Below are 15,670 nucleotides of genomic sequence, written 5' to 3'. Positions count from 1 at the left end.
ATGGGGCTGTTGAGGCCTCGAGCCGGGGTCCTGGACCAGCCTGAAGGCGGCTCCAGGCTCTTCCTCTCCGAGAGAGCCCCGGGCTCCGACAGGCCAGGAGTCCTGTGCATCCTGGAGACTCGTTAGCGCGCTGCCTCGCGCAGGGATCTGGAGCGTAGCAGTTGTGCCGGGTGGAGGGAATGGGTTCTCTCGGGTCAACAGAGCCAGAAAAGACAGGCAGTGCCCCGGGTCCAGAGTCAGCCTCCACGGGCACACGCCACAAGCCTCCTTTCCGGATCATCTCCGCTTGGCATCCATCACCAGTCGCTGTTCCAAATCCAGGCGCGTGGGTAGGTCTCGCGGGCAGGGAGAACGCAAGGCAGCTGTGGAAGAGAACACTGCGAGCCGCAGGCGCAGCGTCAGACAGCGTTTCCTTAAAGCTACCGGAATAACCGAGAGGTTTCCCGCGCTCTGTGGACCCGCAGTGCAAATGCAGGCCCAGCTGTTGTGCTGTCCGTTGCCCAGTTTACTGTTCCCTGCGTACACTCCTCAGGCCTCGCAACTGGTTCAGGTTCGCCCTGCAAGGCTCAAGTCTCAGAAGCAGCTAGAAGGCCTCCTTCTGTTCCCTGTGACTTTGCATTTGAGCTCATCCTCGGCACTCCTTCCTGCGAAATCCGCGTGAACACAACGCACTCACCCTCCTGCTGCCTTAACAAGTGGGTGGGATACCAGCTCTACATCCTCGCCAGCCCCAGATGGCCGCCGGCAGAGGCGTCAGGGTGGGGGAAGGGATGGAGCCACTCTGCACCCCTGACTCATGCACGCTTGCTTTCCAGAGGCTTCCCTCTCTGGCGCTACTGCTACGCCCACCTCATCGCGGGGACAACCAGGCTGCCTGGTCCTGCCACACCTGAGGAGGGCAGACTGGGCCGTCCCTTCCTACGCGCCAGGCCCTATTGGCTAACTCAGACGCAGGCGGGAGCTTCCCACGGAGCGACCAGATGTTGGCCCCGGGATTTGGAAGGCAAGAAGAACCCCCAGTGAACTCGCTGTCATCTCGGCGTCTCGACCTGAAAAAGCTCTTAAAGCTGCCGTCGGTGTCCCGGCCGGGGGCGACAGTCCTGGCAAATTGCGACAGGGAGCAGGAAATGTGCTTAGGTCTCACTCTGTCGAGTTTTCCAAATTAGTTCCCAAGAAGTTGAGAATGGGTCTGTAGGAAAACACACACACACACACACACACACAGGCCGAGCCCTCGCCCCGCCGGTGCTCCAGGGTTATCATGCGCTCGGCCTGCGCGGCGGTCTGGGGCCTGGCCCTGACAGCCAGATCTACCATCAATTTACCTTCCGCCGCCCCAGCTTCCCATTTAGCTTTTAACGTCAAATCCTGCATTTTTGTCGGCTCCGGCCTGTCTAGAGAGCTTGTGATTTCGCTGCAGGAGTGATTGCTTTTAACAAAATGGCAGCAACCACATTATCCGAGCAATTAAAGCAGAAGCCTTTTAGGCGGTCCCGCAAGGCAAGAGCTTGGAAACTTTTTTTTTTAAAGCGAAGGCGAAAGGGAGTTAAAAAGAAAGAAATGCGTAGAAGAGAAAAGCATGGAAGCGCGGAAGAAACCCCTGCCAGCCCACCACTCACTTCCCTGGGACTTGACCACGCGGGGCAGAGATGTTGGGTGCCCGGGAGCATTGGGAAGGTTGGGATGTAGGGGCGGCTGGAGTGACAGGAAATCTGGTGTGTCTTGCCGGTTGAAGTGTCTGGCCAGTTGGGGTGTGCGTCCGTTAGGGTGTTTAGCCCCCTGGCGTGTCCGGTCTGCTGGCTATCTGGCCAGCTGGGGTTTCCAGCGGGTTGGGAAGTCGAGGTGGTTAGGCTGTCGGAGCCTGGTGCTGCGGGCCGAGCAGGCGGCGCGGCAGGCAGAGGAGGCCGGCGGCTCCCGGCTCAGGCCAGACAAAGAGGACGGGTTTCTGGAGCGCGAGCATAAAACCATGTGTAGCAGCGAGCTGCCCCGTAGCGAGGTGCCGCCAGGGTCTTCTGCTTCCCCTCTGCTGGTGTTTGAAAACCAGAAAAAGCGTTAAGCGAGCAGAAATGCTTTAAGGCCCAGGTGGCGAAGAGGAGCAACTACCCAAGGCAAGCATGGGCACACAGGCACGATGAAGATAAGCCTCTCCGGCTCCTGTTTCAAAAACCTCACCCCTCCACCATCATTCAGTCCTTTACTTCGGTAAACTCCTTTCTTCCACCCCTAGGAGCTGGCGTCTTTCTCTTGAAGGGATTAAAGCAAAGACGCAAAAGGCGGCTGGAGGCAGGAGAGGGAGGGAGCCACTGGGTCAAACAGACAGGGATCCCGAGAGTCATAGAAAATCAGGGCGCGCCTCCCTCCGCCCCCCAGTGCTATAAACAAAGGCAAGTGTCTGTAAACACAGCCCTGCGCCCACCACGTCGGCCCAGCGCTGGCTGACCCGAGGGGAGAAAGTTCAGATCGCTTTGGCCGAGTTGTTCTAACCCCTCGCCCTCGCGTTGTCAGCTGCCCGCAGGAGAAGCCCGCAGAACCGCTCGCTCGTCTCTCCCCGGGCACTTGCGAATTCGCCCGCTGCAGGCGGCGGGCTCAGAGTGGGCACCGGCGAGGCATGGGAACCTCTGGGACATCCAGGGAGGATCTGGAACCGAAGCCGAGGTGCGAACATCACCCGAGAAAGGGTTCCAGGATGGAAACCCTCTGGCAAGCCTTCCCAACACCAGATTTATATACGTGGCGTTTCATGAAACAAACCGCTTTTTAATACGTTTCACCTTTCTTCTCTCCCCTCCTCCCCACTCCCGAATCCCTCCCCTCCTTTCCCCCCTCTCTGGCCTGCAGGGTCCTTTATGGCACTTCAGTTTCTCTGGTTCCTAGAGCGGAGATTCCGGCTCTAGCCAAGCCCACGGGCAAAGGAGGCCTCAGGGACTTCCTTCCGGGATGTGCTGGGACTCAGGGAGACCGAACCTCCGACGAGGTGAAGTCCCGGGCGGCTGGTAGCCGGGGGAGGGAGACGCTTGCTCCGCTGGCCTGCGGCCGGGAAGACTTCAGACATAGCACAGTTAATATTGAGTTCCCTGTAGCTCCTTGTAAATCTGCCCCCACCCCCTTTAAATCCATGGTCTTGTTCGCGATTTCTTACTTGACGTAAAATTCCTTGTTACCTAATCTTGGACTTTTTTCGAAGGCCCTCCCTCTCCCCTCTCCTGTTCAGATGAGAATTCTCTTCCTCCCCCCAACTCCATAGAGACTACAAGCAAAAACCTCCTCTTTTCCCTCTTTCCTCTTCTTTTTTTTCTTGGATAAAAGCCGGATACTTTGCATTGAAAACTCTAGACTAGTTCCTGCGGCTGCAGTGACGCTTGGGGGGGGGGGCTCCTCACACCTCCACCACCGACAACGCGCTCCCCAAACAAAAACCGAAGCCCCCACCGAATGGCATCTGGTTGATTTCAGGAAAACAAGGACACCTTTCCACCTTATGGGCGAACGGCAGAGGCCTTTCCCTGGCCCAGACTGTCCTTCTAGAAACCACTCAGCGTTCTCCTGGGGGGTAGGGGGAGAGGGAAGGAGACAGGACTAGGATAGAGCCCAGGCCCTTTGGCAGGACCAAGGAACAATTCTCCAAGGACACCTCTTTTAAGGGACACTTCTCTTTAAGGGAGGGCCGGAGCTCAGGTTGATGACTGGTCGGAACACTGACTCTTTTAAACAAAGTTAGAGGCAATCATGATAATTTAGTTTACTTCTGAATACTTTAAATATTATGAAAACAAGTATAACAGTTTTGTTTTCAAAACTCTTTTGAGGTATCAATCATAAAAAGATTGTAAAAAAAACACACAGTGGTTTATTGAATACTTACAACGTTTACACCTTCAATATTAATTAAATTCCACTTAGTTTTAGAGGACGGAAGTGCACAAAACAAATAGCTGTTGGAAACATCTTCGAATAGGGAACGACCACAGATGAAAGGACAGCACTATATACCGACCCCAACGGAAATGTTAGTGGCCCCGTTTTCTGCTTTGAAATAAAACTTTATAATCCCCAGGAATATTTATATCCAAAGGCCAAGTATTAAAGATACACTTCACATATACACTATTGTCCGATGTCTTTATCTTGAAGGGGTTGGGTGGGTGGGGAGGGGGCAACGCTGGTGTCTACACAGCCAGGAGGAAACATTCACACACAGAGAATCTACGAGACGACGGGATCCCTTACCACGCGGGAGTGTCCTCTTCATATTAAAATATGGAATGCTTTTCTTCAAATATCCACTTTTTTTGGAAGGGGAGGTGGGGAGCGGATGCCTCAAAGGGGGGCAAAGAGAGGGGAGGCAAATTGCACATAAATAAACCAGATGATTCCAAATGCAAGAAGTCCTCAGAGCGGAGCGCGGAGAGCATGCCCGGAGTCCTGGGTCTGTATCCGGCTCCTGGGCCCCGGCTCACGCGCTCTCCTCCTCCTCCTCCTCGTCCTCACTGCTTGAGCTCCAGGGCCCAGACGTGCTGCGGCCAGCCCGTCCGGCCTTTGGTTTTCTTGTCGTTGCTGCTCACTGTGCTTTTCAAGATTTCGTTCTGGGCAGAGGGGAGGTGAGGGGGAGAAAAGTGGAAAGAGAAATTCAGAGAGGAGACCCGGTTCCACCCCCCCGCCCCAGCGCTTCCTGGGCCAGAAGAGACAGTGAGAGAGGGAGAAAGGGATGGGAAGTGGGATGGTTTCAAGTCCCAGTCCCTGCAGAAAAGCTACGAAGGTTTGCGCTGCCCTGGCTACCGCCCAGGCCTCCTCGCGCCTGAAACGCTCAACTACCGGATCCACAAGTTTATAAACAACCGCCCGTTTTCAAGTCGTTTATGGAGGAGCTGGGGGCCTTTTCTCTAACTCCAGATGTAGGGGCGCGAGCTGGGGTCGGCGCTAAATCTGGTTTCCCTGTTTTCAATCGCAATCCCAGATCTGCGCTCTGGAGAAGATGGGGAGAAGGTCCCTCCGCCCTGGCTTGGGCCTCTCCGCCCGCGCCCGCGGCTCTCCGCCTGGGGCTCTATAGTGCCTCTCCTCCAAGGTCTAAATTCCTGGCTATAGGGGAGGTCGCTCGGTTATGCAGCAACTAAAGCGCCACAGGCCCCAGAGAAGAAAAATTCGACAAATGGAATTCCTTTGCAGGCCCTTCATGGCAATAGCCCTGCTCTCAACACCACCACCCTATGGGCACTTGGGAGGAACTTGAGAATACTTTAATTTTCAGTTATAATTTCGTCGTACTATTAACGACAATAACAATGACCACAGTAATATTTACTTTTTTTGTGTCAAAATGTACAGGCTCATTCCAATAAAATAAGAAGTACCCCTGAAGTATACTCATCCAGGAAGTTACCTTTTAACCTCATTGCCAGACAGAAACTGGAGCTGCATTTTGAAGTTAAAAGTACTTATTGCATGTTGACCTTTACGTCTTCCACGCATAGTAATGAGAACAACCTTAAAACTCTCTTAGATCAGTGGCAGCCTGTTCTCAAGAGAGGGAAATGGGATCAGTAGCGAAATAACTGGAATCGAGCGCTTCTGGGCGACTTATTTTAGAAATATCTGAAAGCAAGATAGGACTGGAGGCCAAATGAAGGCTCTAACGGACACGGAATGACGGGTCCGGGCCAGTGCGATGGGAAGATCAATCCGGCCCCTTAGTCCGCGAGGCCCGCCCTAAATGCCTGGGGGAGCAGCAATATCCTGGAGGGAAGATCACCAGCGCGGAGCATCCCTCTTTACCTCCTCCTCAGGCTGACACCCTTCCCCATCTCCTCTGCTTCTGCGGGAAACCATCCTTACCACAACCTGGTACAAACAACCTTGGCTCAGGACGCAGCAAAGAATGCAGGATGCCACTGCTCTGCCCAATTGGAAGGAGACCGGGAACAGCGGTGCCCCGAACCCCGCACCCCCACAGCCCACTGCCCCCTGGTACTGACCAGCTCCTTCTTCCTCTTCTCTTCTTTCACATCTGTCTTCTTGATCTCCGCCTTGAAGGCCTCCGCCTCGCCGTTCTGGTCGTCCTTGGCCAGCAGGTCCATGAGGTAGGCGATGTAGCTGGTGGCCAGGCGCAGAGTCTTGATCTTGGAGAGTTTGGTGTCGGCGGGCACGTTGGGGATGCACTCGCGCAGTTCGGCGAAGGCGCTGTTGATGCTCTGAGTCCTGCGCCGCTCCTTGCGGTTGGCTGTGCCCCGACGCTTCACCGGGCGCGGCCCCCCCAGGCCCGGGGGCCCGGCGCCCGGCGGCACCCCCCCGTAATGGGAGTGGTCCAGGCCGGCGGCGCCGCTGGCGTACTCGGGGCTATAGGACAGGGCCATGCTGTAGTCGGGGGGCGACATCTCGGGGTGGCCGATGAGCCAGCCATGGAAGTAGGGGTTCTCCTCGTGGCTGCAGCGGCTGGCGGCGGCGGCGGCAGCAGCGGCGGCGGCGGCGGCGAACGGATAGCCTTCATGGTGCACCACCGGGTGGTGGGGGAAGCCCCCTACCAGACTCATCTCGCCCTCTGCGCCTCTCCACGCGCCCCAGCGTGCGCGTAGCCCCGCCGCGCCCTCGGCCCGGGCCCTTGCTTCGGCGCTCGGCGGCCTCCCCCACCCCCCACCCCCCAGCCCCCGGGCGCCCGGGCTGGCCCCGCAGCCACAGAGGGGGGTGCTGCAGCCCGGGCCCCGGCCCCCCGCCTGGCCCGCCGGGCCTGCCTTAGCAGCGCTGCGGTTGCCGGCTCCCCATGGGGCGCGGCGAGCTGGTCCCGGCACCGTGCGCCCCTGGCCGCCGCCGCCGCCGCCGGCGGCTCCCGCCTTGCTCCACGGCCCGCGCGCCGGCTCCTGCTTCCTGGGCTGCTGTGGGGAGGCAGAATCCTCTCGTGCTCATGCAAAGGTGCCCGGCTTCCGCGAGGCTGCTTTGAGGAGTCGCCGGGCTCCACGCCCGGGCCGCGCTCCTGGCACCGAAGCTAACTCGGAGTCCCGGGACGAGTCCGAGCCGCGGTTGGAGGAACCGGCCCGGCTCTGCAGGGAGGCTGCGGGGTCGACTGCTCACTGTGAAGCTACCTCCATGCGACCCTCCCCTTCCCGCCCCTTCCCCTCCCCCCACCAGCCCGATCTGGGTTCTTGGGCGCTTATTGTTTTAATGAATTTTTTGGTTGTTGTTGTTTTGGTCCTTGAATGTGATTTTAGCTGCGAGTAACGTGTCCTCGCTCCTCTCGGGCTCCCTCGGAGGGTTTTCAGAGAGGTCTCAGTGCATCCATTTTCTCAGATCCTCTCCTTCTTTCGGGGGAAGGATCTGGGGCCCTGGAGGCGCCTTGGAGCGCGAAGGCGGCGGCTCCGGCTCTCGGAGGGGTCTGCGCAGTGGCTGAGGGAGCTCCTGGGTGGCGGCGGCGGCGGTTCTCCGGGACTGGACGCCGTGAGGGGAGCAAGCGGATTTTCCCAGCAAGATCTCCATGTACAGCTACATCTTTAGGGCCGCTCGGGTTAATATATGTCGTCAGAGGCTCCTCACGCCAATCCCGGGGCGGCGGGGGCGGCGCCTCGCTCGCTCTGCAATAAAACTTTTTGATGTTCTCCTTGCTAATTGCCTAGGTCCTCTTCCAGGATTGGCTGCCCCTTCATAACCATAAGATAATTAAAACGGGGGGGGGGGGGCAGGGTTAAAAAAACTTTTTATCAGCCAGAGGTTAATGCAAGTGTTTAGCAGATGCTTCACAATTAAAATATTTTTTCCCTTCAAGTCTTAAATATTGAAGAATCTCAAACCAGGTACAGTATCGCTCTACTTTCTTTTCTGGTTAAAAAACCCCAACAACTCAGCTATTGCTTTTCTAACTGTTTTGTAGGTCATCGAGGTAAGGAAATAAGCAGGCAGCCTCGTGCAGTTTTGAGCAGGGGCCGAGATCAGAGGAGGCGGGCGGCGGGGGCCCCACAAAGGGGCGACTGGAAGCCGGAGCTGTCTCTCCGCCCGGTCGGGCACGGGGCGCGGCAGGCGAAGGCTGCTTCTTTGACCTGGGCGCAGGCTGGAAACCCCGGTCTTGCTGTCTCTTTTCTTATCTACCACGTTCCCCAGGCCAGGGCTGCCTGGGGTGGCTCCTGTTATTGTGGCCGCTTTTGGAGACGGTGGTTGAGACCCTCGGACGAACGGTCAAGCCGATTGTAAATGCTCTTATTTCCCTATTCTTCAGGGACACCAGCCCCAACGAAACACCTTGGGCGATTTCAAAGGCAGGCACCTCGATTCCCCGAATTTGTGGTGTGGCCGGTATCGGTGTTCCCTTGGTTTAACTAGCCTGTCTGGTAAGTAACTGAATATTTTTTACAGCGTGTTCAGAGCTTATTTTCTAGTTTTTATGAACAAACATATAAATATGTCTCTGCATTCCTGCCTCTCTCATAAAAGCGGGCATCTGTGGAAAGCAGGTTTAGTTATCGGAGGGGAACCATTAAACACCAGTTTAAGAGGCAAGCCGGGAGGACGGCTCGTGGATGTTTAGACTGCTGGCCTTGGTGATCTTGAACGCATTATAACGGAAAATGGATCTCCACTTGTAAGTTACCGGGCCGCAGGGCACAGGGGCCTCGGCGCCCGCGTGGCGTGAGCATCTTGAGAAGACTCGGAAGGGGCCGAGAGGTGGGGGCGGACAGTGGCAGGAGCTGAAATGATCCCCGGGGCTTGATGGGAGCCGCGAAGGGAGGCTGATGTGTAGATGCGGATTCCGCCTGATAGAGTTCCGTGTGGAAAAGGGTGTCAACAGGAGCCTGCGGGCCGTAAATTAGAGAGACCCGAAGGCGGGGTGTGTAGAAGCCGGCTCGGGCCAGGGTTGCCCAGGGGAGACCAACACCTCAGATATCTTCCTTTGGAGGCAGAGTCAGGCCCCAGGCCGCAAAGGAAACCCCAAGAACTCGGTGAAGGCAGTCCTTTCCTTGCCGCTGGGCGCTTGCCGCCCGGTACATGGTTCGGGGATGGAAGGCAAGATCAGAGCGAATGGAGGTCGGAGTTGGGGAACTCCCAACTCCCGTGCTGCCAGGCATTCGGGGCTGGGGCCCCGCCAGCCACCACCCTGGGGGCCCTGGGCAGCAGCATTGAGAAATAGATTTTAGATTTGCAGTGGGTGGATGGTAGGAGAGGAGAAAGGAGTCAGAGAAGGATGTAGAAATCCAGGCTGGGAGCCCATGCAGGGCCCATTTTATTTCCTCAGTGAGGGGTCAGTTTCCCCGGACCCCCCAGCAGAGCATCTTAAGGCAGAGCACAAGAGGTGGGGAGTAGCTGAAAACAGACTTGTTGGTAAGTGCCAGGGGCTTGCATTTGGGCTCGGAACAAAATAGTGACCTAGAGCTTCGAACTTCCAACTTGGGTGGGTCTGCAGCTATGAGCACAAGGAGAGTCTTTAAGACCTTGTTCTTCAAGGAAAGAATATAGGTAGTGTGCTTGGGGTTCTGTTTACATTTTCACCAGAGAGGCAACCCAGAATGTGTAAATACTGGTAGTTCAATCCTCTGACGTTTGATACATTGAAAAAAAAAGTCTGTTTATAAAAACACATCTAGGCCTTGGGAGCAGGTAGACAAAATAAGATGATCGCACTCCTGCTAGAAACAGATACAAATTCAGGGACAGGAGTTGGTAGGCTGCTTTCAGACCCAGAGGGAGTTTTGGGAATTGAAAGGAGGAATAAGAGACCAGGTAGAGGACTGGATTGGGGATTGAGATGCTGTGTCCACCAGAGGCAAGTGGCCTCAGTGGCAAAGCCTTCAGAACTTGCCACTTTCAGCCTTTCTCATGCTCTTTTAATCGAAACAAAAAATGGGCGAATCTCTTCATGGTCCCTGATAGCACGGCAAGTGATAAAAGAGATAGACAACATGGAACAGAAAAAAGTCGTAAAAGTTGCTAATCTGAACTTCATTCCTCACTGACAGTATCATTATCGGTTAACTAATGTGGTCCAAGGATCTAGGGCTTCTTGTATCTCAGAAAGCCAAACCCAGGGGCTACAGCCATAGGAAGGCGGCTTGGAGGCAGGGGACAAATGGATGAACTCTAGTGTCTTCAGCTGTAGTTGCTGACACAGGCCAGACTAGCTGAGCTCCACTCTTAATGCACAACCAAATGCATCCACTTTTTTTGTCTTAGTGTCCTTCTTGGCGCACATTTTGTTCCAGGTCTAGTGGGATGCTGCATTAGCCTGCTGCTTTGGAAAGCTGTGAGGCAAAGAAGCCATCTCAAGTTTGCCCTCAATTTAGGTGGCCTGTGCCTTCTGGTGGTGGTAGTGGTGGTGATGGAGGGGGAAAAGAAAGGGAGGATGGTGAAGTTCCCAGCTTAGATGTCAGCCCAGGGACCTCAACCTTGGGTTGTACTATCGTGGCCTCTGATGTGCTGTTCCCCAAAGGGCACATGTTTAGAGTACTCGAAAACATGAGCAGCTGAGATGTTGTGGGCTGGAGGCCACCCGCAGGAGGAATCCTGCAAGGGCGTACTAACCACCTCTCCTTTTCCAAGGCCCTGGGCTGAGCTGCAAAACATCTTACCCAGGGGCTGCTTCAGAGGAAAGCAGCCCCAGTTTGGGGGAATGTTTGTGATTGTGTGTCCATAGTCTTCACTGTAGCTGATGGTATGCCCACTGTGCTGTGCATTACATCTGCCTCCAGCTAAACAGACAGAACCGGGTTCAAATATACATTTTGAGCCCATGTCTCTTGTCTTTTTCCCTTCACCCCGCCCCTTCCCCTGGAAAAGATTCAAAGGGCACAGGAGAGGCTGAGCACTCGCTTGCAAACATTTTGATCTTGTGAGATATTACTTTTAAAATCAATCTGGTTTAAACTAAATATTTTTTTAAAAAAACTTCAGTCTGTTTTTAGGAAAATACAGATATTTTTGAGGTATTTATTATTTCAAAAGCAAGGGCAGTTTGTATCTTGTGTTTTGCTCATGAGAACTCAAAATAAACTGGACCTGAAAAGAACCAGGCCGGAGGGCCATAAACACACATTTTATGTTTACGGGAATTATGGCTCAATTCCCCTCATCGTTTTTCAAATCTCGTTTTACCTTATTTTCCCCAACGAATATAGTAGAAGTGACTGAGCATTCTCTGATAGATCTATAATGCTGTTATATAAAGTGAACCCCACAGCATGCTAAGAACCCCAGAAAGAACATCCAACCCAGAAGGTGGCAGAAGAAGCAATGTGTTCTTGAAGATGTAACCCCAGCCCCACCTGCTCCAAGGATGGTACTTCTTGCGACACTCTGATGGCTTTGCATTCCTGTTGGTGCTAGGGTAGGATTGAGTCCTTTTACATGTTAGCCACTTAGTTCCAGAGACTTTAGGACGTCTAAAACAAGGCATATTGTTGAGTGGGGCATATTGTTGAGTGTCTCCTTTTAACTGGAGTTTTTTAGTCCTTCCCTTTCTTGTTTTCCTTTTGGGAAATAGTTGTCTACAAACATAGCAAGTGACAGTGGCTTCAGAAATGTGTTGTGTACACCTACAAAACAGAATCAAGTTTGATTGGACTTTCATGTCTGTTTCAAAAATGAAGAGCAGGAAAAGCTGCCCTTGGCTCTTATGAGGTTTTGTTTCTTCTGAGCATTTTCTTTTTGGATTTTGGGATGGGGGCGGGGTATTTGGTGAACGAGCCCTCTTCCTTCCTTTTCCCCAACTAAAGCAGATCTGTGGAGATGGGGGTGGGGAGGGGCTGGTCCATCAGCAATGATGACCATGGAGGGGATGATTGCTTATGACTCCTTCAGCCCAGTTTTGCTTAGGAAACATTTAAGTCAGTGGAGAAAATGGAACTTGTTTGGTGCCTGTAAATTCACCCCCTCCCCATTTAACCCTTCGCTCTCTCTCTTTCTCTCTCCCAACCACTCTCTGTCTCTTTCTTTCTTTCCCTCTCTCCCTCCTATCTCCCTTCTCTCCTTCCCTCCCTTCTAATTTACCTTCCAGCAATGCTTGGATTTACAAGATTTTTTGTGTCATTGAATCTGAAACTGGTGAAAAAGAATAAGATACTGGTTCATCCTTACATCTTTTGAGGAAAATATTTTAAAAAATTGAGATATAACAGACATAGAACATTGTGTAAGTTTAAGGTGTACAGCATGTAAGAATAATCTTAACATCCAGGATTATAGGCAGTGGGTATTTCATTTTCTCCAACTAATCGTGACTAGAGCTCCATAGTCACTGGCAAATATGCTGCTGCTCTGGACAGATTTCATGATAAGGTAGAGCTAGATGTTTTGCCAGGCATCCAAGTCTGTCTATGAAGCTAAAATACTTATTCAGACTAAAGGGAACAAAAGATATTACATGTGAAAGGGCTTCACAAGAGCCAGTGTGTGTACATGGGAGGTGTTATTAATGTTATTATACTGGTCCTAAGAGGTACTGTAAATCTGATCTTTGCTATTTTGTAGTAAAATATAGCGTTGAGAGCAAAAGTGGCATAAGAAAATACATCCCACAGGATTTATGTTAGCTACTCATCCAAATTCTTGTTTCAAGCAAATTACATACACATTAGCAATATTTTCTTCTAAGCCAGGAGGAAAGCATTCAACATTTGGGTGAGGAAGTAGTTGTAATTTTGCATACGCGCTCTGCTCTATGGGAACAGTAAGTAACAGACTTCAACTAGCCTGCAATTAGGTCTGGGTTTCAGAATAAAATAAGAAAGCAAAGAGGGCAAATGGCAACTTAAAATGTGGGGCTTTGGACAAGCCGTTTCTGTGACTGAAGGGTTTGTTTGTGACTTGACGGCCTGTGCTTTCCCACTTCTGGCTGCAGTGTTGTCGCATTCCTGGGATGTCCAGTTCTGAAGCCTCCTTTGCAAATTCACAGAAATGGATTTCTTTAGCGCTGGCAGTTTCTCCCAAGCCTTTTCTATTTTCTTCTAGGGCCTTTCCTTCTAGACAAGGGACGTGAGCCAGGATGGTTAGGTTTCAGGTTAACAAAAAGAAACACTTTTATTGTCAATATTAATGGCAAATCTCGATTTTTACAAGGCTTGGGTTTAGCAGCACGAGCAGATCAAAAGCAGCTTGGCTTGGTTTCTCAATATTCTCTGGAGCTTAGACAATTAACTGCAATTTTGCTTCTAACGAAACAACACAGAAAAGTTAGTTACGGAATTGTTCAAGTTAGTCTTTCGGCAGAGATTTTTACCTGTGTACATGTCAGAATCTCACAAATTTGTCCACTGAACTGGAGTTGAGTTTTGAAGGAAATCTCCTTAAGAAAATGTGTGAGCAGAGTGTCTTCATTTGCAACACCACGAGCCTGTTCAGTGTGCGCATTCCATGCTTGCCTTTCTGGCCGGGTAAGGATCCGGCAGACTGAGGTCTCCCTGGTAATTTGGGTACACCGAGTCTCCAGTTAATGATAGATAATCAGCCTTTGGGTCATTCGGTCATTCTCTTATTACAAACCCCTCCTGCTCTCTCTGATCTCCTTTCAAACTAAATTTCACACAAACAAATAAAGCAAGACAGGGACAAGTTCTTAAAAAAAAAAAGAGAGAGAAATATTAGAAACTCCTGATACAGAACTCTAAACAAGGAAGGCAAGCTAAAAGAGGATAGGAAAGAACATCTTATCAAAATGAACATGTTGTGTACAAAACATTAAAAGAAAAGGCTCTGGTTTCTGTTAAAGTGACAGAAAATTAAAATAAAAATAATTGCAGGCAGAAAAGTTATAATATAAACAGAGAAGGCAGGATGCTTGCTGGAAATGCGCAGCACTAGGAGGCTCATTTGTTGTTACAGATTATATATCTGCCTCGTGAATGCTACTTTGTTCCATTTTCCAGAAGAGAATGGTTTTCTTTTTAATACTTGTGTGAGTGCCCACTTAAGTTAACACAGGCCAAAACCTCGAGGAACAAAAAATGGAATTGCATTCTGCTTGCAAAGCATCCAACTTCAAATGAAGAATTGGTTGCATACAAAAAAAAAGCAGAATTCCATACAGAATACATTTGAAGGCTCCACTAAATCGGTGTGACTGATGCTTTTTTATTTTGCTGACAGAAGGCGAAGATCATACTTGGGCAAGTACAACCGAAACCAGTCCTCCCCTGGCCCCTCCACCCCAAGGGTCTTCATTTTCCCAATCTACATCTGCCTGTGACTCCAGAAAGACAAGCTTCAGATTGGCCAAGGTACATCTCTGACCAGAGCCCTCCGGGAAATGTGCAGGAATGTGTGGCTTATGGTGAGGAGCTCTGGTGAGGGTGCCCCCAGTGCCATTTTCCTGCCCCTGCCCTTGACAGTCCTTTCTGGCCCAAGTCCGGAGCTCTGGAAGGTCAAAGTCTAGCTGCTGGTGTCATCTCCAAGCCCTTGGTTGTCAATCCTGAGACAGATTGGAATTTCCGCTCAAGGCTTGATCAACTCACAATTCTCCAAGTTGGAGGTGCATCCGGGAGATGGCAGCAGGTGGTGAAAGTGTGACCCCCACTTTGTCTCCAGGTATGGGTCTGGCACACTTTGACTTGTCGGCATAGCTGGCAAACAACCCATCTCTCTCCCACATTAAAGAATCCACACTTCTTTGTTTCTTCCAGGCCCAGCTTAAATTCCACCTCCTCCAGGAAGCCTTTCCAGGTATTGCTTCCCTTCTCTTTGCTCCCCCAAATGAAGTCTCTTTTCTTCTGAACTCTTTTCTAGTGCTCCTCCCCATATTCCCTCTGGTAGGTCTCTGGGCACCTATCTTTCACCTCCTGTGAGTGTGGGTTCCTTGAGAGCCCAATCAATGCATTGTACCCGGTAGATGCTTAAACAGCTTGTGTAAAAGGGATGACTTAGAGAACTCGGGTGAATTCCGCATATCCCAATTGCAATCGGATTGGTTTTCTTTATTTTGAAAGCGACTGGAGCTAGTAGAGGAGTTGGACGTCTTCCATTAGGCAACAGAACTTCATCTCCACGCCCTAGAGAGAAGCAGGGAAGGCTTCCTCCGGATGGATCGCGCTTGCAAGGGGTCTCCGTCAGCCGTCGTTGGATCCGAGCGTGGGACACCCAGCCCCAGCCTGGCCTTCCCGGGTCGCCCCTCTCCACGTCCTGAGCTCCCGAGTCAGAGCTGGGCAGGGCGGACTCTGGGCTTCCCACGGACTGGCTGCGCGACCTCGGACAAGCTCCTCGGTCTCTCTAAGCCTTAGTTTCCCCATCTGAACAGTGGGGAATGACACCGACCTCGAGAGTGTGCAGGGAAGGTTAAACGAGATGAAGGTGCACGAAAGATCGAGACGCCTGACGCACAGGCTGCGCTCAATAAATGTTTATGCATTTTCTCTTCCCGTCTCTTAGCTTTCTTGCCTTTCCTTCCAGCCGCCTGAAGACCCAGCCCCACCGCGATGGGCCGGGGAGCATCGGAGGGCACCACCTGGTCTTGGTGCCCACGCCGCGCAGAATCGCGCCGCCCTGGGGATCCAAGGGCCTCAGCCTTCGCAGGACGCTGGGCTCCGGAGAGTGAGAGGCCGGGCTGCAGCCAAGGCCCAAGGGTGTTGGGGGGCAAGGGGCGCGGCCAGAGCCGCCTCTCCGGATTTAGGCCATTGGCCTTGTAGCCCCTGCGTTGGCTGCTGGGCCGCCCCCTCCATCCTCGTTAAATTCTCGTTTTGATCCCCACCCCCCTCTCGGTTCCCGCCACTCAGGA

The 15,670-nt window shown here is 52.4% G+C and overlaps 1 protein-coding gene and 2 long non-coding RNA genes across 4 annotated transcripts; 1 reads left to right on the top strand and 2 right to left on the bottom strand.

Annotated features, from left to right (window-relative positions):
- Positions 1–3,828: 3,828 nt before the first annotated feature.
- On the bottom strand, positions 3,829–6,886 carry HAND2 (heart and neural crest derivatives expressed 2). The gene is made up of 2 exons (XM_070607891.1): positions 5,970–6,886; positions 3,829–4,583 (listed from the first exon to the last, which is right to left on the bottom strand). The coding sequence occupies exons 1-2, from the start codon at positions 6,522–6,524 to the stop codon at positions 4,485–4,487; spliced, it is 654 nt and encodes a 217-aa protein (XP_070463992.1). The 5' UTR covers positions 6,525–6,886; the 3' UTR covers positions 3,829–4,484.
- A 672-nt stretch (positions 6,887–7,558) lies between these two features.
- Positions 7,559–15,308, top strand: LOC103547356 (uncharacterized). Of its 2 annotated transcripts, none has more exons than XR_543931.2 (6): positions 7,559–7,775; positions 8,195–8,306; positions 14,050–14,180; positions 14,292–14,487; positions 14,583–14,622; positions 14,886–15,308. It is a non-coding gene; the product is annotated as an uncharacterized lncRNA (long non-coding RNA). The 2 variants fall into 2 exon arrangements; XR_011536779.1 differs by lacking the exon at positions 7,559–7,775 and adding an exon at positions 7,778–7,861.
- Positions 12,488–13,502, bottom strand: LOC139081629 (uncharacterized). Its single transcript, XR_011536781.1, has 2 exons — positions 13,184–13,502; positions 12,488–12,926 (listed from the first exon to the last, which is right to left on the bottom strand). It is a non-coding gene; the product is annotated as an uncharacterized lncRNA (long non-coding RNA).
- Positions 15,309–15,670: the final 362 nt, after the last annotated feature.

This window comes from Equus przewalskii, chromosome 2, assembly GCF_037783145.1.
Source record: "Equus przewalskii isolate Varuska chromosome 2, EquPr2, whole genome shotgun sequence".
Taxonomy (NCBI): Eukaryota; Metazoa; Chordata; class Mammalia; order Perissodactyla; family Equidae; genus Equus; species Equus przewalskii.
This window is presented reverse-complemented; position numbering and strand designations above follow the sequence as displayed.